General features: G+C 66.7%; 2 protein-coding genes and 1 long non-coding RNA gene across 4 annotated transcripts; 1 reads left to right on the forward strand and 2 right to left on the reverse strand.

The window, feature by feature from the left end:
- Nucleotides 1-1,317: 1,317 nt before the first annotated feature.
- On the reverse strand, nucleotides 1,318-12,012 carry SV2A (synaptic vesicle glycoprotein 2A). 2 transcript variants are annotated; one of them, XM_066986245.1, is made up of 13 exons: nucleotides 11,841-12,003; nucleotides 7,275-7,871; nucleotides 5,549-5,729; nucleotides 5,285-5,436; nucleotides 5,059-5,192; nucleotides 4,834-4,923; nucleotides 4,535-4,645; nucleotides 4,355-4,443; nucleotides 3,693-3,857; nucleotides 3,465-3,598; nucleotides 3,175-3,378; nucleotides 2,268-2,427; nucleotides 1,318-1,537 (listed from the first exon to the last, which is right to left on the reverse strand). In XM_066986245.1, the coding sequence occupies exons 2-13, from the start codon at nucleotides 7,852-7,854 to the stop codon at nucleotides 1,354-1,356; spliced, it is 2,184 nt and encodes a 727-aa protein (XP_066842346.1). In that variant the 5' UTR covers nucleotides 7,855-7,871; nucleotides 11,841-12,003; the 3' UTR covers nucleotides 1,318-1,353. The 2 variants fall into 2 exon arrangements, with proteins under 2 accessions (XP_066842346.1, XP_066842345.1); XM_066986244.1 differs by having other exon boundaries at nucleotides 1,319-1,537; nucleotides 7,275-8,025; nucleotides 11,841-12,012.
- Nucleotides 12,013-13,898: 1,886 nt separating this feature from the next.
- Nucleotides 13,899-16,641, forward strand: LOC136788170 (uncharacterized). The gene is made up of 2 exons (XR_010827123.1): nucleotides 13,899-14,022; nucleotides 14,433-16,641. It is a non-coding gene; the product is annotated as an uncharacterized lncRNA (long non-coding RNA).
- Nucleotides 16,464-21,670, reverse strand: SF3B4 (splicing factor 3b subunit 4). The gene is made up of 6 exons (XM_066986250.1): nucleotides 21,438-21,670; nucleotides 21,116-21,244; nucleotides 19,692-20,234; nucleotides 19,145-19,339; nucleotides 17,677-17,847; nucleotides 16,464-16,986 (listed from the first exon to the last, which is right to left on the reverse strand). Exons 1-6 carry the CDS (start codon nucleotides 21,469-21,471, stop codon nucleotides 16,802-16,804), a joined length of 1,257 nt encoding a protein of 418 aa, XP_066842351.1. The 5' UTR covers nucleotides 21,472-21,670; the 3' UTR covers nucleotides 16,464-16,801.
- Between the last annotated feature and the right edge of the window lie 137 nt (nucleotides 21,671-21,807).

Genomic DNA, 21,807 nt, shown 5'->3' on the forward strand with positions numbered 1-21,807 from the left:
GAAGGAAAATTTGAAAAAAAAAAAGTAGGAAAAAAAGGAAGCAGCGGGTTGGGGGGGTGCAGGTGACCCCCCCCCCCCCACGCTGCAGCCACCCATCCCGCACCCCAAAATGCAGCCGTGCCCCCCTCCTACAGCGAGGGGGGGGAATTGCATCGCTGGGGGGGGGGGGGGGCGGCACATTTGTCCTTCTTCCCCCTGCAAATCCACGCCCCCCCCCCAGGAATGGGGCCAGGGCTGCGGGGGCAGAGACCCCAAATTCATCACCAGCACCCCAAATTGGGCAAAGGGGGGCCGGGGGGGCTTTGCTGCGCCGGGAGGTGCGAGGTGCTGGGCACCCTGGGTGCTGGGCTCAGCGCGGGGCTCTGCACCCCAAAATTGGGCTCTGGATCCCAAAATGGGGCTCTGCACCCCAAAGTGTGGGGCTCTGCACCCCGAAATGGGGCTCTGCACCCCAAAAAGAGCGGGGCACGCTGAAGCACTGCGCACCCCAAGGCGCTGTGCACCCCAAAGCGCCGTGCACCCCAAAGCGCCGTGCACCCCAAAGAATCGTGTGCTTTAAGGTGGTGTGCACCCTAAAAGGCCGTGCACCCCGAGGGGCTGAGCACCCCAACATGCCGTGCACCCCGAGATATTGTGCACCCCAGGGTGCTGTGCACCCCGAGGGGCTGAGCACCCCAACATGCCGTGCACCCCAACGGGCTGAGCACCCTCACGTGCCCTTCGCCCCAAGGTGTTGAGCACCCTGAGGTGCTGAGCACCCTAAATGTCGAGCACCCCAGTGCGCCATGCACCCCAAGGTGCTGAGCACCCCAAGGTGCTGAGCTCCCCAATATTCCCAGCCTCAGCCATGGGGGGAAACTGAGCCACGGCGCCCCCCCCAGCCCCGCAGCAGAGCCGAGGGCCGAGCCTTCCTCCTCCTCCTCCTCTTCCTCCTCTCTCCCCAGCGCAGCAGGGATTTGGGGGGTGGGGGACGCGGGGGCCTCTCCCCCAGCCCCACGAGGTTGGGGTGACCCCAACCCCCTGCCCTCGCCCCCCCCCGCGGCCCCCACCGAGCGAGCAGCTTTGCACAGACGGGGTGACACCGAGAAAAGAAATGGGGGGGGTGGGGGGGTCTTGGGTTGGTGGGGGGGGGGAAGGAAAAGGGGTTGGGGTTTTTTTTGGGGGGGGGGGCAAGTGCAAATGAAAGAAAAAAAAATCCCAAATGCTCCAAGAAGACGTTTCACAGTGTCTAACGAGACTAAGCCCCCCCCCCGGAGAGGGGGCAAGGAGGGGAGCCGGGATGGGGGTGTGTGGGGGGCGATATGGGGCTTTGGGGGGGGGGGGGGGTCCTCTCCCTGTGTGCCCCCCCCCCCCTCACTGCAACACTTGCCCGCGGGTCTCCGGCAATTTCAAGGCGAGGGAGCTGCCGAGGGCCAGGGCGGTGGAGGCCAGGAGGATGGGCACGGCTTTCGTGATGCCCACGAAGGAGGTGAAGATGCTGATGCCCAGCACGGCCGCCAGCTTGCACAGGGCGTTGAGGAAGCCGAACGCCGTCGTCCTGGGGGGAAACGGGGGGGGGGGGAGTTAATCGGGGGGGGTCCCCGTCCAGCACGACCCCAAGGGTTTTGGCCGCTCGCGCCCTGCGCCCAAAAGTTTGCACCTGGACCCCAAAACCTCATAAACTGGACCCAAAAACCTCGTATCCGGCACCCAAAACCTCGCACCTGGACCTGAAAAACCTCGTATCCGACACCCAAAACCTCGCACCTGGACCCAAAACCTCGCACCTGGCACCCAAAAACCTCGTACCCAGCACCCAAAACCTTGTACGCGGCACCCAAGTCTTCGCACCCAGCACCCAAAACCTCGCACCTGGACCCAAAACCTTGCACCCAGCACCCAAAAACCTCGTACCTGGCACCCAAATCTTCGCACCCGGCACCCAAAAACCTCATATCCGGCACCCAAAACCTCACACCTGGCACCCAAAACCTTGCACCTGGACCCGAAAACCTTGCACTTGGACCCAAAAACCTCGCACCTGGCACCCAAATCCTCGCACCTGGACCAAAAAACTTGGTACCTGGCACCCAAAACCTTGCAGCCAGCACCCAAAAACCTCATACCTGGACCCAAATCCTTGCACCTGGACCCAAAAACTTGGTACCTGGCACCCAAAAACCTCGTACCTGGACCCAAATCCTTGCACCTGGGACCCTAAATCTCACCCCTGGCACCCCACGTCCCGCAGCCCAGCACCCCGGCACCTCGCGCCCGGCACCCCGCACCTCTTGTCGGAGGGGTAGAGCTCCACGGTGAGCACGTCGAGGGCGTTCCAGGAGGCGATGCTGACGCCGCCGAAGAGGCAGAGCAGCGCGATCATCGCCGACTCGCTGTTGCCGAAGGAGAGGAAGAAGCAGCTCACGCAGGACATCACGCTGGAGCCGGCTGCGGGGGGGGGGGAACAGCGTCAGGGCTGGGGGCACCTCGCACCCCTCCCCGGTGTGGGGAGGAATCACAGAATCACCGAATTGTAGGGGTCGGAAGGGACCTCCAGAGACCATCGGGTCCAACCCCCCTGCCAAAGCAGGCTCCCTACAGCAGGCTGCCCAGGCAGGCGTCCAGACGGGCCTTGAATATCTCCAGAGAAGGAGCCCCCACAACCTCCCCGGGCAGCCTGTCCCAGGGCTCCGTCACCCTCACCACGAAGAAGTTGGCGCGGAACCTCCTGGGCTCCATTTTGTGGCCATCGCCCCTTGTCCCGTCCCCACAGACCACCGAGAAGAGGTTGGCCAAATCCCTCTGCCTCCCACACCTCCGGTATTTATACACATCGATCCCCTCTCAGTCTTCTCCAGGCTGACCAGCCCCAGGTCCCTCAGCCTTTCCTCATAGGGAAGATGCCCCAGGCCCCGTATCATCTTCGTGGCCCTCCGCTGGCCTCTTCCCAGGAGATCCCTGTCCTTTTTGTGCCGGGGAGCCCACAGCCGGGCACAGCGCTCCAGCTGAGGCCTGACCGGGGCGGAGCAGAGCGGGAGGATCACCTCCCTTGACCTGCTGGCCGCTCTCCTTTTAATGCCCGCCAAGATCCCGTTGGCCTCGTTGGCCGCCGGGGCACCCTGCTGGCTCGCGGCCGACCTGCCGCCCACCAGGACCCCCCAGGACACCGAGATGGCGGAGGGGGGTGGTGCCCACCCAGCATGCGGAGGCGGCCGATCTTGTCCATGAGCAGGGCCGAGACGATGTTGCCGGGGAGCACGGCCAGGGTGCCCAGGAAGCTGACGAAGTAGATCATGTAGGCGTTGTTGTCGTCGCTGAAGTCCAGCTGGCAGCCCTCCTTGTTGTGCAGGAAGGTGCTGTTCACCACCCGGCTGTTGATGAACTTGTACTCGAAGAGATCTGCGGGGACCCAGAGGGGTCGTTGGGGGGGGGGTGGCGAGCATCGGGGGGTTGAGGGGGGCTCTATCACCCCGTCCCCCTCCTACCGGTGTTGTAGAAGACGGTGGAGATGAAGGTGCAGTTCTTGAAGAAGGTGTTGCTGGAGGTGATGTCCTCGAAGTAGCACTCCTCGAACAGCGAGTCCTCGAACGTCACCGACTTCATCTTCAGGCCGATGAACCTGGGGAGGGGCAAAAGGGAAGGGGGGGGGGAAAGGGCTCGCTGCTGTCCGCCGAGCCCCCGCCCCGGCGCCCCCGTCCCCGCCGGCCACGCACTTGTCGTTGAAGTACTCCCCGCCCTGGTGGATCTGGTTCTCCAGGGTGAAGTTGAAGGTGAAGTGCCGGACCTTCTCGCGGGTGAAGAGCTTGGTGCGCGAGGCGTACTCGATGTTCTGCAGGTGCTTTATCATGTCCGGGAACCACACCGTCAGCCCGTAGTAGCTGCGGGGCGAGAGGGGCTGAGCCTGGCCGCCACGAACCCGGCCCTGTTCCCGTGCCACCGGCCCTGGCCCCGTGCCACCAGCCCCATGCCACCATCCCCATCCCCGTGCCACCATCCCTGTCCCCATGCCACCATCCCCGTCCCCATGCCACCATCCCCATGCCCGTGCCACCATCCCCGTCCCCGTGCCACCATCCCTGTCCCCATGCCACCATCCCCATGCCCGTGCCACCATCCCCATGCCCGTGCCACCATCCCCGTCCCCGTGCCACCATCCCTGTCCCCATGCCACCATCCCCGTCCCTGTGCCACCATCCCCATCCCTGTGCCACCATCCCCATCCCTGTGCCATGATCCCCATGCCCGTGCCACCATCCCTGTCCCCATGCCACCATCCCCAGCCCCGTGCCACCATCCCCATGCCACCAGGTGCCCCCACCCACGGGTGTCACCCCCCTTTCCCCGCCCCCCCCCCCAAGGGGTGCCCCAGCCCCACCTGAAGGACATGGTGAACCACACGGCCATCATCATCAGCGTGATGCGGCGGTACTCGGGCGCGAAGCACTGCTGGAAGTTGCTCCAAACCTACGGGGACGGGAGGGGAGGTGACGAGGGGACACCGCAGGGGACCAGGGCCACCCCCCGCCCCCCCCCCGCGTGCAGGATCCGGCCCCACCTGCTGCGAGAGGTTGAGGAATCGGACGAGCCAGCGCCGGTACCACGTGCCGGTGTCCGACTGGATCTCGATGAGTTCGTCCTCCCGCTTGATGGTCTTGATGTGGGTGACCTGCGGGTGCGGGGGGACGGTCTGGGCACGGTGGCCTTGGCCGTGATCCCAGCTCGCAGGTGAGCCCCGTCCCCACCTCGTGCCTCGGTTTCCCCGCCCGCTGACGCAGGGCTGCCCCCACCTCCGGGGGCTGCTTTTCCCGGAGGTGGCAGCTGGTGGGTGAGGGGGTGGGTACGGGGTGCCCTTACCGAAAAGACCCTCTCGGGGTGGCCCTTGGCCCTCATGTTGGTGTCGTGGACCTGCTTCAGCACCATCCAGGCCTCGTCGTGTTTGCCGTTCTGCAACACAGAGCCCGGGCTCACCCTGGGACCAATCCTGCCCTTGTGTCCCCCCCCCCCCCATCCCCGGCACCCATTCGGGGGGGACCCTGCCGGCACCCCCAGCCCCAGCGCCCCCTCCCCGGCTCCGGTCACCTCCAGGAAGAAGCGGGGGCTCTCGGGCATGGTGGTGAGCGCCCCGATGGCGAAGACGGAGGGGAAGGCGCAGACCAGGACGAAGACCCTCCAGCTGTGGAACTGGTACGCGGAGCCCATCTGGAAGCTCCAGCCTGCGGGGACGGGACGGGACGGGGGGGGCATGGAGGTGGCGCCGAGCCCCGGCGAGCCTCGCGGCGAGTGCGGCGGGCGCCGGTGCCCTTACCGTAGTGGGGGATGATGGCCCAGGCCATGGCGGAGGCGTAGATGCCCCCGATCATCCAGAACATGCAGAGCCAGCTCAGGTGCTCCCCGCGCTTCTCCTGCGCCAGGAACTCGGAGAAGTAGGAGAAGACGATGGGGATGGAGCCGCCGATGCTGGGGACGGAGGCAGAGCGGCATCAGGGGAGGCTGAGGAGGGGGGGGTTCGGCCTCGCGAGGGAGCGTAGCCCCCCCCCCCCCCCCCCCCGACGGCGCCGTGCCCCCTTACCCCACGCCCGAGAGCAGCCTGCAGAAGAGGAAGGTGCCGTAGCCTTGGACGAAGGAGGAGAAGAAGGCGAAGACGCTGTTGACGGAGAGGGAGATGAGGAGGCACTGCCGTCGGCCCAGGCGGTCGGCCAGCCCGCCCCACAGGAAGGCGCCCACCATCATGCCCAGGTACACGATGAGCCCTGGGGGGGGGGGGGGATGGGGACGGGGACGAAGGGGGGGGGACAGCAGTGTCAGCCCCACACACCGAGGGGCCCCCAGCACTGGCGGTGCTTGGGGCAAGGACTCAGTACCGGGGGGGTCCTGGGGTGCTGAGGGGATGCACGGGGCAGAGATCCCCCCCAGCACCAACCCAGAGACCCCCCCCCACTGTCTGCATCCAGCCCCCCCCCACCCCTCCTGCCCTGAGTTTGCCAGATCTGGGGGGGGGGCACACAATAACACTCGGAATTTGGGCTGCATCGGGCACCCCGGGGAGGGGGGGGGGGGGGGGCGCCGCAGTGCGGCCGCCGCAGCTGCCCGCAGCCCCCCCAGAGCGCTCAGCGTCCCCTTATCAGCCCCAAGCAGGAGCAGGGAGATAAGCCGGGGGCTGGGGGGGGGCCACGAGGCACTGCCCGGCTGCACAGCGACGCTCGCCCCCACCTGGCTGGTGCCTCCCCCCCCCCCCCCATTTTCCCAGCTGGGACCAGTGTGGGACTGGGAGGAGGAGGATGGAGGGAGCTGGATGCCCAGAGGGCTCCTGTCCCCCCCCCCGCCCCGTGTCCCCAAATCTCCTGTGTCCCCCCCACATTGCCCCCTGTCCCCCACGTACCCACGTCTCCCCCTGCCCTGCCATCTCCCCCCGTATCTTCGTGTCCCCCCCCGTGTCCCCTGTACCCTCCGTATCTCCCGTGTCCCCCCCCCTCCCCGAGTCCCGTTTGTCCTTCAGGGGGAAGGACACACACATCCTGGGCCCCATCCACCCCACAGCCTCTCACATCCCCTATGTGCCCCAAATCCCCCCAAATCCCCCCCCCATCCCCGTCTCTTTCCCTGTCCCCCCTGCTCCCGTTCTCCTCCCTGCTGCCGTGTCCCCTATGTGCCACGTCCCCCACATCCCCCACCTGCCGATGTCCCCCGTGTCCCCTCTGCCTCTCCACGTCCCCACGGTGTTCCTCCATGTCCCCTGTCTGCTCCTGTCCCCCCATAACCTCGTGTCCTTCCACCTCCCCCATCTGCTCGTGCGCCCCCATAGCCCTCCGTGGCCCCGACCTGCTCACATCCCCCCCTCTCAGGTGTCCCTCCATGTCCCCTTATCTGCTCGTGTCCCCCATAACCCATGTCCCCCTCCATGTCCCCCATACCCCACGTGTCTCTCCACGCCCCCCTACCTTCTCATGTCCCCCAAACCCCATGTCCCCCTATCTGCTCATGTCCCCCATAGCCCACGTCCCCAATAACCCATGTCCCCCTCTCTGCTCATGTTCCCCATGCCCCCTCTCCCCGTGTCCCCCTACCTGCTCATGTCCCCCATATCCCCGTGTCCCCCAATGTCCCCTTATCTGCTCACATCCCCCATAGCCCCCTCTCCCCCTCCGTGTCCCCCTACCTGCCCGTGTCCCCCACATCCCAGTGTCCCTCCCTGCCCCCCTACCTCCTCACCTCCCCCAAACCCCACGTCCCCCCACGTCCCCTCCCTGCTCCCGTCCCCCCGTCTCTGTCCCCCAAGCCCCCCGCCCCGGGCTCACCCAGCATGCCCTTGTTGGAATCGGAGAGGCACATGTCCTTCTCGGCGCTGGGCAGCACGAAGCCCACCACGAAGACCTCCACGCCGTCGGCCATCAGGGCCAGTCCCAGGACGAAGTAGAGGGTCCACTGGAAGCGGCCGTGGCCGCACTCCTGCAGGATCAGCTCGTACTGCTGCGCCAGCTCCTCCTTGTCCTTCCGCCGCTGCCCCTCGGTGTCGTCGAAGGCGCCCGCGGCCGCCTCGGCCCCCAGCCGCTCCCCGGCCTTCATCGAGTCGTGCCGGGGGATGCCCTGGTACTCGCCCTCGTAGATCTCGTCCTCCTCGTCGTGGCCCTCGGTGGCGTCGCTGGAGGCCCCCTCCTCCTCGTTGGCCCCCTCGCCCCCCCGGTAGTAGCCGTCCTGTGGCGGGTAGTCTTCGTCGTCCTCCTCCTCCTCGAAGCGGGTGTAGGAGCGCTTGGTGTACTCGTCCTGCATGCGGTCCATGCCCTTGCTCACCTTCTTGGCCGCGTGCTTCTTCACCTCCTTGGCGATGTCCTTGGCGCCCCGGATGAACGCCGTCCGGTCTCGGAAGCTCTCATCCATGGTGCCGGTGGGCTGGGCTGGGACACCAGTGCGGGATTGAGGGGGGGGCTCCGCGTCGGGGCTGCGCCCTCACGCCCGTGGTCGGCAGTGGGGTGTTTGGGGCCGGGCGGCAGCACCGCCACCCATCCACGTGGCGAAGGCTGGGAGGGGGCGCAGGGCAGGGCCCCGGACCTGGGGAGCCCAGACACAAGCGGTGCCCGCGTTAGGTTGGGAACGGCCCCGCACGTCCCCTCCAGGGGGGGAAGGCTCAATTTGCAGCACTTTTCCCCCGGCTCGGATGGAGACGGGAGGGTTTGGGGCACCTCTGCCCCACGGCGAGGCTGCAGGGACCTGGGCGCAGCGAGAGCGGGACCAGGAGAGCCCGGCTCGGGGCCAGGCACCCGCAGCAGGGCACGGGGTGGGGAAGCAGCAGGATGTCAGGACATCCAGGGGGTGCCACCTCTCAGTACCCCCTCTCCACGTTCACTCGGAGGAGCGAAGCTCTCACAGACACCTACGTTTCGGTAGCATTTAGGCACCCATTGACCTCGTTGAAATCCAAGGTGGATCCCCCAGCGCCCAACAACGTGGCCGAGCACAGGCTACGGGGCTTGTTCGCCTCGGTCTCTTCGCCCCAAGCACTGGCACCTCCCAGCCTTGTGGCAGCGGCCCCGGGGTCAGCCCCAGTTAGGCGACGCCCCCCCAGGAGCAGCGGGGGACAGACGTTAGGGTCTGCGGGACCCCGCGAGCTTCATTTCCACCGCACCTCGGGGCCGGGATCAAAAAATAAAGAAACAGAGGCGAGAAGGGAGCGCAGTGCGCGGGAGGTAGGTTTGATGCGGTGAGAGGGAGAATGGACCCACGCAGGAAAATGGGCGAGCCGAAAGCCAACGGGGCCACCGCTCCCCTGCCTCGACGGCCCCCCGCAGGGGACCCCGGTGGGGATGGGGGGGATCCCTGATTGGGACGGGCCCCACAGGGGGGATCCCGGCAGCGATTGGGATGAGGAGGGAGCAGATGGGCCCCACAGCCCCTCCAAGCGCCCACTGACAGCCCAGGGTCCCCAGGCCATGGGACCCCCCCGAATCCCTCCCTCTGGTCCCCAGCAGCCCTTTGACAAAAAAGGCGGTGCCACCTCTTCAATGGGGCCGGGCAGGTGGGGCTGGGCCGGGAACCAATCAGCTCCGGGGGGCGTGGCCACCCCACCGGCATCAATGGGGCTGGGGGGGGCACGGCCCAGCTGTTCGGCCAATCAGCTTCAGGGGGTGTGGCCACGCACCTGCCCTCCCCCGGCTCATGGCACCCATGGGGCGAGGGGGTCACGGGATGGGGACCTGGGGAGAGGACCCTGGGGATGGGGACATGGGGACGGGGACCTGGGGACGGGGACCCTGGGGACGGGGACCTGGGGACGGGGACCTGGGGATAGGGACCCTGGGGATGGGGACCCTGGGGACGGGGACCTGGGGACGGGGACCTGAGGATGGGGACCCTGGGGATGGGGACCTGGGGATGGGGACCTGGGGAGGGGACCCTGGGGATGGGGACCTGGGGACGGGGACCTGAGGATGGGGACATGGGGATGGGGACCTGGGGACGGGGACCTGAGGATGGGGACCTGGGGATGGGGACATGGGGACGGGGACCTGGGGATGGGGACCCTGGGGATGGGGACCCCAGGGCTCTGCAGGGTGCGTGGTGCCCCCCCAGGGGGTAGGGTCCCGGTGCCAGCGAGGGCTTGGGAAATCCCTGCCCATCTCGGGGCGGGGGGGCACCCAGCCCACATCCCACCTCGCCCTCAAGGGACAGGGGACAAGGAGGCCGGGGGACATCGGGGACATCGCCGCCAGGCCGCCAGGCCGCAGGCAGCGCTTCCGCGGTGGGTTCAGCCAGGATTGCAAGTCACCGCCAAGAACCAGGCCACCAGTGGGCCCTCACCAGGTGCCGAAAGCACCCCGATCCCTCGGGAAGGGCAGGACGGAGAGGCACCGGCCCCACGCAGCCTGTGCCACCACCTGCCCCACGGGGACCACGAGGGGAACCAGCCGCCAAAGGCCACGGGGGTCCCCAAAACCACCCAGGGCAGCCCCAGTACTTAGCATCGGTGCCCCAGGTTGGCAATCCCCAGCACGGTGCCGAACGAGGTTTGGGGTGGGGGGGCCCTGGGAGGGGTCCCCAGCTCCGATCCAGGTGCCCAAAGCTCGCCGCGGTGGCAGAGGCGGCGCCGGGGACCACGTGCCCAAGGCCACGTTCCCCGGGGAGGCTTCCAGAAGGGATTTGGCTGCGGGTCGTGCTTCATCAGAGCCTTCGGCCAAAGCCCTATCCCCGTGCTGCCACCCTGGTGGGAGCCAGGCGCCCCGGACCCCCCCTCGCCAACCCCACAAGAGCTCAGCCCAGCGCGTGACAGGGACGGACCCCCAGACATCAGTGGGTACGGGCACTGCTGGCCCTGCTGAGGGGCCCGTCACGACCCCCACCACCCCCCCCAAATCGCTATTTTTACCCCCGGCAGCACAAAGCCGCCAGGCAGCAGCGGCCACGCGCGGACAGCGCCGCAGAAGTTGAGCCGCAGGGAGAGGGACGCAGCCGTCAGCGCGTGTCCCCCCCCCCCCGAGAGAGGGGGGACAGGGCACGGCGGGGAGCTAAAATTAGCCCTTCCAAAATAACCGGGGCCGTCAGCAGCGCTCCCCCCGGGGTGGGCGCCCACGCCGGCTCTGCGCAGGCACCCGGGGACGGTGCGGTGCCGGCGCTGCGGCACGCCGCGGCCACCCCCCCCCCCCCCAACCGAGCCGATTTCTGAATGAAGCCGGGCAGGGACCTCCAGGCAGCGTCAATCCACTCGTACGCCCCCCGCCCTCTCCTCCCTGGCTTGGTGGGGAGCAAAAACCCAGCCCGGGGAGCCCCCGCTGCCCTCCTCGGGTTAAATCCTGGGGGCTCCCGAAGCCGCTGGAAGGAGCCGAGCCGTGGCCTTGGCAGCGCCAAGGTCATTTTGCCCCTGCGGGGCTGCCCCGCGGTGCCTCCCCGTGCGGCACGGTGTTTACACGGCCGTGTTTACGCCCTCAGGGAGCTGGCAAAGGGCGAGGGGGGCAGAAGGGAGGCCGAGCACCCGGCGGGGAGGACGGGGCCGCCTGCGTGCACCAAGGTCACCGCTCGGCTCCGCACCGGAGGAGCCGCTCGGCATGAGCCAGGGAGCCTCGAGCAGCTGAGCCGCCGCCGCGCAGGTTTTCAGGATGAGGGGTTTGATCTCACGAGGCAGCCAGAAGGCGCGCGCACCGTAGCCAGGAGCCCCACAGGCAAAATGGGGGGGGGGGGCCCAGAAACGCTCTCCTGGCTGCACAAAGGTGCTGCTGGCCCCCTACCCCGCCGGTGGCGTTAGCCCAGGCGAGCACTGCCAGCCCCGAGCGAGGCTGGGGGGCTGCGGAGCCTTTTCCTCCTGCCAGGTGCGCGATCGGAGCCAGCGATGGCCGCAGCCCTGCCTCGCTGCACACCCCGAGACCCCCCCCCGGGGGTTCCCACGTCCGGGTCCCCCCCGCAGCCCCCGGCCTTTCTGCAGAACAGCCAGAACATGGCGACGAGGGAGAAGAGTTTGAAATCCACAGGGCCCAAGGTCATCGCCGACCCCCCCCCCCTCCCCTTTTCCCACCCCCGGGGAGCTGAGGCGCTCCCCCCTCCCCAAAACCCACCGGTGCCCCCAGGAGAAATCTCCATCCCTGCAACGAAATCCCCGCCGGCGGCGGTGCCCGGCCATACGGCAGCGCGGCAGGGATGACAAGGGGCTACCGAGCACGCACGTTAAAAATGAATAAATTAAAAAAAAAAAAAAAAAAAGACAAACCGAAGCTAGAGGCAAGGTTTTTCAGGACAAAATGGCCACAGCCATCAGAAAGGGAAAGCCGAACCCCTCACCCGCCAGCCGGCAACCCCGAGACGATGCTCAGTAGAAGCAGCGAGGAGAGGAGGAGGAGGGCGATTCCCCTTCCCAAAAGCCGTTCCTTTCTCCCCCTTACCTGCTTCAGCCCCGCGCTCCGCTCCAGCCGCGGCAGGAGGATGCTCCGGCGGGGATGTGGCAGGAAAACAGCTCGCGGGTACCAGCGCTAGCGCCGCAGCCTCCGCCACACACGCTGAGCGCTGGGAGAGTCCATTGCAAGAGCCCGGGGAAGGGAGGCGGCTGGGGGGGGGGGGGGGGAGCCGTGCTACAGCAACCGGCGATGCGGGGTGGGGGGGGGACGGCAGCAGGATTGGGGGGGCTCTCCCCTCTCCTTGGTTTTTTCGCCAAGCCGAAGGGAGGGCGATGCTCCACGTCGCCGGGGATGCTCCCGAGGGAAAGGGGTTCCCGTGCCGGAGCCTGGCAGCTGCTCCGAGGGGATGGAGGTGAACGGGGGCTGTAACGGGGTGCGAGGAGCTGCCCCCCCCCCCCCGCCTCGTTTCACCGTGGGGACTCGCAGCGGCGCAGCCGTGACGGCTTCGAGGCGGTCGGACCCTCGATGGCAACCTCCTGCCTCCCACCGACCGCGGCCGCGGTGGAAGGAAAGGCAGCCAGGCGAATCTGAGTCACGTCCTCCTCGGGGGGTGATGGCGGAGGGGGGGGGGGGGGGGGATTTCGATTTCTTCCGATCAAATTTTGTCCACCTGGACGGGCCGGACGCGGCCCTCCCGCCGTGATGCAGCACAAACGCTCCCGACGGTGCTGGGAGGAGCGTGGGGGGGAGAGGTGTGGGGTGCCCAAACCCACTCGGGGGAGGGATTTGCCCCGGGGGGAAATCAGCTCTGGAGAGCTCCATCCCCCCCCCCAAACACCACAACCCAGCTCCCTCCTGGGGGACGCGGGGCGCAGAGCGCTCGGGGTGCCCAGGAGGGGGTCCCCAGAGCGAGCGGGGCTGGGAGGACCCCAAAACGCCGTGCCAGGCCCGTTGCCCCCTGCCCCTTCCCTCGTGCCCCCCCGTGCAATGAGCCGGGCGGGCCTCAGCGCCCAGGGCTCGAGCCCCGAAGCCCTGAGCAGCGCCGGGTACGGGGCCAGGGACCAGCCCGCAGCGGGTGCCCGTCCTCCTGCTACGAGAGGCCGAGGAGCTCGGGGTACGCGCGAGGCTGGAGGCCAAAATGAGCACGGCGAGGGGCAGGACGAGCGCCCGGCCGGGCTCTGCAGGGGAGGCAAACACGGGTGGGGAGCAGGGATTGGGGTCTGCGCACCAGAACCGATACGAGGAAGGATTTTGTAAAATTCCAACAACCAAAGGAGCCCCTGATGGGAATAATCCTATAACAGGGAAACGGGGCTGAGCCGAGGGGGTCTTCAGCCCAGCCGGGCCCCCGCCACACGTGGCTCTGGCAGCGGGGGCTCTCCCAAAATGCGCCGGGCAAGCAGAAAGGCCGGGTGAGCGCCGCTCCCTCGGGGCGCCGCGTCCCACCGAGCTCTGACTCACGTGCCGCGCTCTCACCGCGTCCCCCCTTTCCCCTCCGTGCGCAGCAGCCGGGAGCTCGCGCTCAGCCCCGGGGCTTCCGCGTGCACGAGCAGATCGCCGCGCACTGCAGCAGGGCCGGGGGGAGCAGCCCTCCCGGCTGCTTCCCCGCCTTCCTCCTTCGCCAGGGCCTAAAAGCCGGGCGTGAGGGGATAAAACCCAACGGGGGTCCTGGCGGCTGCCCTCAAGAGGACGGGAGTGCGACCCCCGGGGCACGGCGGCTCCTTATGGGATGTGCTGGTTTCTGCAGGCGTTGGAGCTCTGGCAGCCCCTTCCCACCCAGGCTGGACCAGGGGTATTCCCCACCCTGACAGCCCACTGGAAGGAGGGGAAAAAAAAATAAAAAGGCTTCCATTTTTTTTTTTTTTTTTGCCAGGAACAGCTATTAAAATAGAAGCCATTCCCTCCCCGTGCGCACACGCACACTGCAGAGGCTTAACCAGAGCGGCAGGCGAAGGCGGCGACGAAACGAAACCCGAGGCTGCGCTGCAAACGGCCCCAGATCAGCAGCAAGGGGATCGGTCCCGTGGCGGAGCTCCTGCGGGGACGGCAGCCCGCTGCTTCGCAGGCAGCATCCAGGAGCAGCGGGAAGAAGGCCGGCAGGGGGAAAGGCGGTGCTGAGGCGGTGCTGAGCACAGCCTGGCGGGAGCCGGGCCGCGCACGCTGCCAAGGTCACCCCGGCGCAGCGAGGGTCCGAGCCGCCTCGCTCGTGGCCCGCGGCGAGGCCCGGTGGGTGGGTGGCAAGCTGCCCCTCCCTGCCGTCATCCTTTTCCCCGTTTTTCCCCTTTTTTTCCCCCCCCTTTTTCTCCGTTGGTGACCGCGGGAGCTGTCGGGGATTTGGGGCTTTGGTTGCCAAAACACTGGCAGCGAAATCTCGGCTGTCCTCGGCCCTCTCCAGCCCAGCGCTGCGCCCGGCTCCTCGCGGGCAGGTGGAGCACCCGCAAGCAGTCCCGCCCGGCTCCCGCTCCATCGCGAGCTAAAACCCCCCCAGCTAAACCCCACAGCCCTTAAAATTCACTGCCTTGAGATCTCCTCGCCTTCAGAGGCGCTCCTGTGCGCTGCGTTAACGAGTCCCCCCTGCGCCCATCGCCCGCACCGGGGGGGGTGGTTCGGCGCCTGTAATTTAAAGCGCTTAAATTTCAGATTTCAGCTCCTTGCGTCCACGTTCTCCACGCCTGGAGGCGACAGCGCCGGGGCTCGGACGCCAGCGCTCCTTCGGCACGCAGACGATGACAGCAGGGAAGGCAAACGGCAGCCCCACGCCCGGGCAGAGCAGTACAAACATGGGGCACGCTGTAAACAGCGCTCACCAGGGCATCGCTGAAGGAAAAAAACACCTCCGGCCCAGCTGCTGCCTGCTCACGAGCAACCAGCAGAGCCCCCTCGCAGCTTCTGGTCTCTTCACCAGCGCCAATTCAGCGCCGATTCACACCTGAGACGTTTTCTCCTCCCTCTTCCCAGCTGTTGCTTCGAGGAGCAGAGCTGAGGCCGCTCTCCTCCTCCTCCTCCTGGCACAGGTGGAGGAGCCGGAGCCCCGCAGCGCCGCTGACTTCACCCGAGGGCTTCCCAAGTCAGCCCCGGGCAGCGCAGGCGCTCGGTGGTCCTCCTTCCTCGCCTCCCCGCCGCCCACAGCGGGACGAGGACGTTCGTGGTGCGCTCTTGGTGCGGTTTTAGCAGCGAGTGACAGAGCGGCTCCAGGCTGGAGCAATCATGCCGGGCTCTGGAGCGGTCCGGAGCAGGGAGAGCCGAGCCCCGCGGGCAGTTTAACGAAATCACGGCGGTTCTGGGAGCTCCCTGGCGCCTCCGGGTCTGCTGGAAGACCCCGCGCAAGTTACGTTTCTCCCTCTGGAATCTGGCGTCCCCTGCAGAAAGCTGGTAACCCCCACCACAGGTAAGAACCTGGGCTTGGTGGCAGGCTGAGGGCAGCGGCACCCCGCTGCAGGGGGAGGACGGGGTGCTCGGGACCAGCCCCCCACAGCCACAAAGCTCCAGGCTTCGACCTGGGAGCGGTCCTGGAAAGGGTTCACAACGCGACAAGCCTCAAGCCTCCTCTACCGCGGTCCTGAGCTGCCCCCGAGGCTGGATTTGAGCACATTTACGCAGGAAGCAGCACGAGGATCTCCACCGATGCCTCGCCGCCGCTTGCATCGCAGCCCCCAACCGCGCACAACTACAGCCCGACAGAGGGAAGCGCTGAAGCTCTTCCAGTTCCTCCCTCAGAGCCTTCAGCGGCTGCTCACGTGCCAAAGGCAACACGAAGCCTGCGGATCACTTCTGCTGCCTCCCCAGCCTCCCCCATCAGGCTCGGGATCCCTCCGTACCTCACGGGCACGTCCCAGGCGACCCCGTGACGACTGGGAGGAAAAGCACGGCACCATTCTTTCTCTTCGGCCCACGAGGGTGAGCAGAGATGGGAGCTAAAGGTCAACTTTAGCCCTAGGAAGTTGAAACAAAGCAGAAATAAACCGGCAAAGAGTAAAAGCAAGGCTGAAAACAAGACAGCTTCTCTGCAGGAGGAGGAGGAGCCAAGGCAGCTCCCCAAGAAACGTCCCTATAGCCAAAAAAACCCGCTCATAATAAACGTCGGTCCCCGATTCGTCTCTCTTGGTTCTTCCCTAAAGCCACGAAAAACTCCAGGACAAATATCTGGAGACACCGGGTGGTTTTGGTCTTTAAACCACCTGGATTTTCGCGCCTCTCACGTGGGAAGAGACGCCGAGTTCGTTAGGAGAGGCCGGCGACTCAGCCCCGGGAAGCAGGGAGACAACGCCGGGACCAGACCCGCTCCACCTCCCGCCGCCCAGGAGACCCGCTTCCCCCCCCAAATTCCGCTGCCCTCCGGTTAAAACCATCCCCAAACCTGCAGCTGGAATGGCTCCGCGCGGCTGCGAGCGGCATCGAAACAGGGATCTCGTTAGGGAGGGACTCGGGAGAGCGGGGCTCGCTGCCAAATTTCTCCTCCAAACATCCAGGCCGTTTACCTGGGCGCTCCGGCACAAACAGCCAAGGATTTTAAGGCTCGATCGCGCATTTTCGTTGCTGCGGGGGTGCTGGAGCACGAGGTCGGGTGCTTCAGCCCCAATTCTGCACCTCACCAGGACGCAGAGCATCAGCAGGAGCGAGGCAAGGGCGGCCGGGCGGCGCCTCGGTGACAAACAGACAGGCAGAGCCTCATCCTGACCCCGGAGGGACGGCCCCCCCCTGCTCCTAAAAGGGTTTATTGGTAAATGGGCTTTACATAGGAAAAAAAAATAATAAATCCTGTTAAAAGCACCTTGAAAAATCTTCCAGGCGGAGATAAAAGGAGGGGGGAGGGGGAAAAATTACCAAAACGAACGCTATAAAAAGAAAAGGGTTAAAAAACAGGGGGAATAAAAAAAAGAGGGGGGAGCTGCGACAGGGATGGACCCGGCTACGCCTCGTGGGCACAAACGTCTCAGTCCCAGGGGGGACGGGACTCCGAGGACAGAGGGGGAACGAGCCCCAGCAGGGAGCTTTGGCCGCCGCCGCCTTTAGGGCAGGGGGCCCCTCAAGGGACCGCGCGGGGGCACCCCGGGGGGCCTCTGGGCGGGCCGGGGGGGCAGGGGGACCCTCTGGTAGCCGTAGGGCGGGGGGCGGGGGGGCCCGTTGTAGCCGTGAGGGGGCATCAGCGGAGGAGGGCCGCGCATCCCGTGGTGCGGCATGGGGCCGGGGTGACCTGCGGGGACAAGAGCACAGGCGTCAGCACCCGCCCGTCCCTCCCCCCCCCCCCCCACCACCACCCTTGGGTGCCGGCCCCACCCGGTGCCCACATTTTGGGCAGCCGCCTGCGAAGCAGAAGACCCGGGGCGCCTCGGAGGAGGGGATCCTCTCGGTACGAGGCCGCCTCGCTGGAGGAAATGCCAAGCAGGAGCCGCCCTCGGCTCCTCGAGGCCCAGGCACGGCTTCCCCTCGCGTGCCCCCCGGGGACGACCCCGAAAACGCCCAATTCGGCGGAGGGCAGCGCCCGTTTGTGCCGCGACGCCGCGTTTTACCCGGCCGCCTCTCCCACGTCCCCCCAGCCAGGCAGGTGCCCGGCTCCCAGGGACACGGGGCTGCCCCCCGCTCCCCCCCTAAGACCCCCAGCAGGGCCAGGGGACGCGGCAGCGCTCAGGAGCCCTCCTTTTTTTTTTTAATTTCCCCGCTTGGGAAACGGGAAGAAGCCCCCCGGGCGGCCCTGCCTCCCGCAGGAGAAGCCCCACACCACAGGGAACCCGAGGAAAGCCCCGGGAAACCCCGCTCAGCGCCCCCACGTCCCGCCCCGAGGCGCCTCCCCACGAGGAGGGCACCGAAACTCCCCGACGCACGCGGGCAGCGTGGAAACCCCCCCCCTCCCCGGGGCTGCCTCTCTCGCGGGCGCCCCACTTACCCATGGGCGACCCGAAATGGGGTCCTCGGGGCGGCATTCCCATGGGCGGGGGGCCGGGGTGCGGCATGCCAGGCGGGGGCCGCGGCGGGGGCTGGCCTCCGGAGCCCGGGGGTCCCGGGTGGTGCTGGCCCATGCCGGGGGGTCCGTGGTGCACCTGCATGGGGGGCATTCCTGGGGGGAAAAGGGGAGCCCGCGAGGGTGAGAAACATCGGGCAAGGAAAGCGCGTAGAGGGTTTGCTGCTAGCAAAATGGGGAGGGGATGGGGGGGGGGGAAGGCAAAAGCTCTCGTCCGATGCGGAGGGCAGGAGTTAAGAGGAAGGGGAGCGGAGGAAACGCTGCTCGGAGGGGAAATAAAAAGAAAGCCTCGCCAGCGAGCGCGGTGCAGCCCTTAAAAAAGGGGGGTCAGAGAGAAACCACCGCCCTCGGGGATCTCGGGCGGGACCCTGAGCAACGACCTCAAAGCTCGCTCCGCGTGGCCGGGTCCCTCCCACCCTCTTTTTTTTTTTTCCCCTAAGATTTTATCCTTTTTCACCCCTTTAAGAAGGAACCAAGATGAATTCTTTTCTCCTGAGGAAGCCGGGAGCCTGGCGCAGCTCCGCGGGGAGCGCTCGGCCAGGCCTGCCGTGGGTAACTGGCTGGCTGCAGGCTGCAAAAGCGGCTCGCGGCTGGGGAGAGCGGCAGCCCTCCGGGCACCCGCGCGGCCACGATCGCGCGGGGCGCCCTAATCAGCCCGCGCCGCCGAGCTCCCGGCGCGGGGGTCGCTTGAGAGAAGAAATTAAAGCAGGGATTCTTTTTTTTTTTTCCCTTTCCTCCTCTTTTTCCTCGAACCGATGCGAATTTCCCCGAATCTCTGCGTTCCAGACCTCAGCCTGGACGCCCGCCCTGCTCGCTCCCCGGCACTACGGGGCTAAAAATGGAAGGGAATCGGAGAAACATTTTGTTCCGGCGTCTCGAATTAGCTCCCGCCTGGCGGAGCCGCGGGCTGCGCCGAGGAGGTTCACACCTCGCGCAGGGATTCGCGCTGGAGGAAAACGACGACTTGGAGCCTCGTTGGCATCCTCCCAGAACAGCACCAGGGACTCTCGGAGGCTGGGCTGCACCAAACTGCGCCTTCCCGCGCCCACCTCGAGGTAACCAACGTCCTGACGCGGCTGGATGCCTCCCAGAAGGAATTCGTTCCCAAATTACCTTCATAAAATCCCGCCGGGCCCTGCTCCGAGCTATTTCTGCACGTTTCAGCCCCACGGGGAGCTCAGGCTGCCGCTCAGCGGCTAACCGAGAACTCCCCCGAGCTCCCTGCCTGCCCCGCCACGGCCACGCCACGCTCCCGCAGCACAGCAGCAGATTTCTCCCCTTTTTACATAAAAAAAAAACTCGGGGAAGAAACCAGAGGGGGGATTTACGCAGGGCCACCCCGCAGCAGGAGGGGAGTTTGGCTTCCCAAGCCCGGTACCCGCCCGCGGCTTACCTGGGTGGTGCATCCCCCCCGGGGGGAAGGGGTGAGGGTGAGGGGGGTGCCCACCGCTGGGCGCAGCCCCCGAGGGGGGGCCGGGGGCCCCGGCTCCGGGCGGCATCGGGGGGGGCGGCATGGCAGGAGGCATGCCGGGGGGCATCGCTCCGGGGGGAGGCACCGGCGGGGGGAACGATCCTGGGGGCGGGAGGCCTGAAAGAGAGAGAGGCAGAGAGGATTTGGTTGGGTGCGGCATGAAAAAAGTTTAAAAAAGAACAAAAAAAAGAATAAAAACAGGCAGTCGGGAAGGAGGCCGAACACACAAACGACCACAGCGACCAGAAAACCCACCGGAACGAAGCAGGAGCCCAGGACCCGACCGTTCGGCGCGGAGCCGAGTGGGTGCCAGGGACCTGCTGCCCCCCCGACCCCTCCCCAGGGCACGGTGCCGCCAGCCGCAGGCAGGCCGCTCCCGCAAACCCCCGGGGGAGCAAGGGGACAGCCCCCAAACCGCCCCATTTCCGCCCAGCGGGGCGCGGGAACGCGTCCCCTCGGCCGTACCCACCTGGGGGGGTGACCCCGGGGCCCAGCGAGGTGACCACGGGGGTGGGGACCGACGGCGGAGGGGGGGCGTCGGCGAAGAGCTGGTGGGGCCGATCCGCCTGCGAGAGGGGGTTCTGGGCTGCCAGGAGGCGCTCGGCGGCCGAGCCATGCCGCTCGCCCTTGGAATCCTTTTTGAAGGCGTAGGACACGGTGATGGGGCGGTTGCAGAGGTACTGTCCGTTCATGGCCTCGATGGCGGCGTCGGAGGCGTCGAAGCTGGCGAAGTTGATGAAGGCGTAGCCCTTCGAGTTGCCCGTGTCCGGGTCCCGCATGATCTTGGGCGTCTGCAGGATGACCCCGAAGGCGCTGAAGGTGTCGTACAGCAGCTTCTCGTCGATCTCGGGGTCCAGGTTGCCGATGAAGATGTTGGCCCCCACGTCCAGGTTTTTGTTGTGGGCCGAGGCTTTGTTCACGCGGATCGGCTTCCCGTACAGCTTGATCATGTTCATGATCTTAATGGCGTAGTCCGCATCCTCCTCGCTGAGGAACTCCACGAACCCATAGCCTGCAACGAGGCAGAGGCTTCGGAGGGGGCAGAACCACGGCCCGGCGCCGCTCCCTGCTGCCTCCGAGGGGCTCGCTGCTCTCTGAAGGCTCCAACCCTGCTTGTTTTAAAAACAGAGCCCGAGAGCAGCGATCTGCCCTGCTAACCGTCCACCCCTCCCCTCCCTTCAGGGCCTCGATGTCCTCCTCGCAGTGAGGGGCCCAAAGCTGAGCGCAGCACTCGAGGTGCGGCCTCACCAGAGCCGAGCAGGGGGGGGGAGCGATGTGCCTGGTGGCAGGACGAGGGGGAACGGCCTCAAGTTGCGCCAGGGAGGTTTAGGTTGGATATTAGGAAGAGCTTCTTTACCGACGGGGTTGTTAGGCATTGGGATGGGCTGCCCAGGGAAGTGGTCAAGTCACCATCCCTGGAGGTCTTTAGAAGACGTTTAGATGCAGAGCTTGGTGACGTGGTTTAGCGGAGGACTGTTAGTGTTAGGTCAGGGGTTGGACTGGGTGATCTCGGAGGTCTCTGCCAACCCAGCTGATGCTGTGACGATCACCTCCCTGCACTACTCCTGACACAAGCCAGGGTGGCGTTGGCCTTCTTGGCCACCCGGGCACGCCGCGGGCTCACGTTCCGGTGAGCACCAACCAACACCCCCAGCTCCTTTACCTCCGCATGGCTTCCAACCATCCTGCCCGCAGTCTGTAGCTCTGCCTGGGGCTGTTGTGCCCCAAGCGCAGCACCCAGCACTTGGCCACGTTAAACCTCATCCCTTGGCCTCCACCCCTCGACCCACCGTGCCCAGGGCCCCCTGCAGGCCTCCCTGCCCCCCGGCACCGACCGAGGGCCCTCGGCTCCCCCCTCCGGCCCCCCCCCGGCCCCCCCCCGCAGCTCCTCACCTTGGTGCTGCCCGGTGACCCGGTCCTTGGGCATGTGCGTGTTGACCACGGGCCCGGCCTGGAGGAAGAGCTCCCACAGCAGCGGCTCGCTCACCTTCTCGTCCAGGCCCCCCACGTACACGGTGGCATCTGTAAGGGGGGGCAAACACCGAGCGCCCCGTCAGGAGGCGGCGGCCCACGGCCTCCGGGGGGCTGCAGCTCGGCCTCCCGGGGCCGGAAGCCCTCGAGGGAGAGGCAGGAGGGGGAGCTGACGCCGCCGAGCCCCCGCCGGCCCCCGCCCGGCCCCCCGCCGCCGCGCACCCCCCCGGCCCCCGCCGCTCACCCTGGTTCCGCTCCGAGATGGGCCCCGCCGCCATCTTGGCCCGCTCCCGCCGCCGGGACGTAAGCTGCGTAACGCAGCGCAACGTAAGCCGCGTAACGCAACCTGCGTAACGCAACGCCCGGCAACCTACGTAATCTGCGTAACGCAGCGCGATGTAACCCGTGTAACGTAAGCTGCGTAACGCAGCGCAACGTAACCTGCGTAACGGTGCAAAATGTAATCTGCGTAACGTAACCTACGTAACGCAGCAAAATGCAACCTATGTAACGTAACCTACGTAGCTCAACGCAACCTACGTATTTCAGCCCATTTAACCTACGTAACCTACGTAGAGAAACGCTACGTAACATGCGTAACGCAGCACAAGGCA

This window comes from Anser cygnoides, chromosome 33, assembly GCF_040182565.1.
Source record: "Anser cygnoides isolate HZ-2024a breed goose chromosome 33, Taihu_goose_T2T_genome, whole genome shotgun sequence".
Taxonomy (NCBI): domain Eukaryota; kingdom Metazoa; phylum Chordata; class Aves; order Anseriformes; family Anatidae; genus Anser; species Anser cygnoides.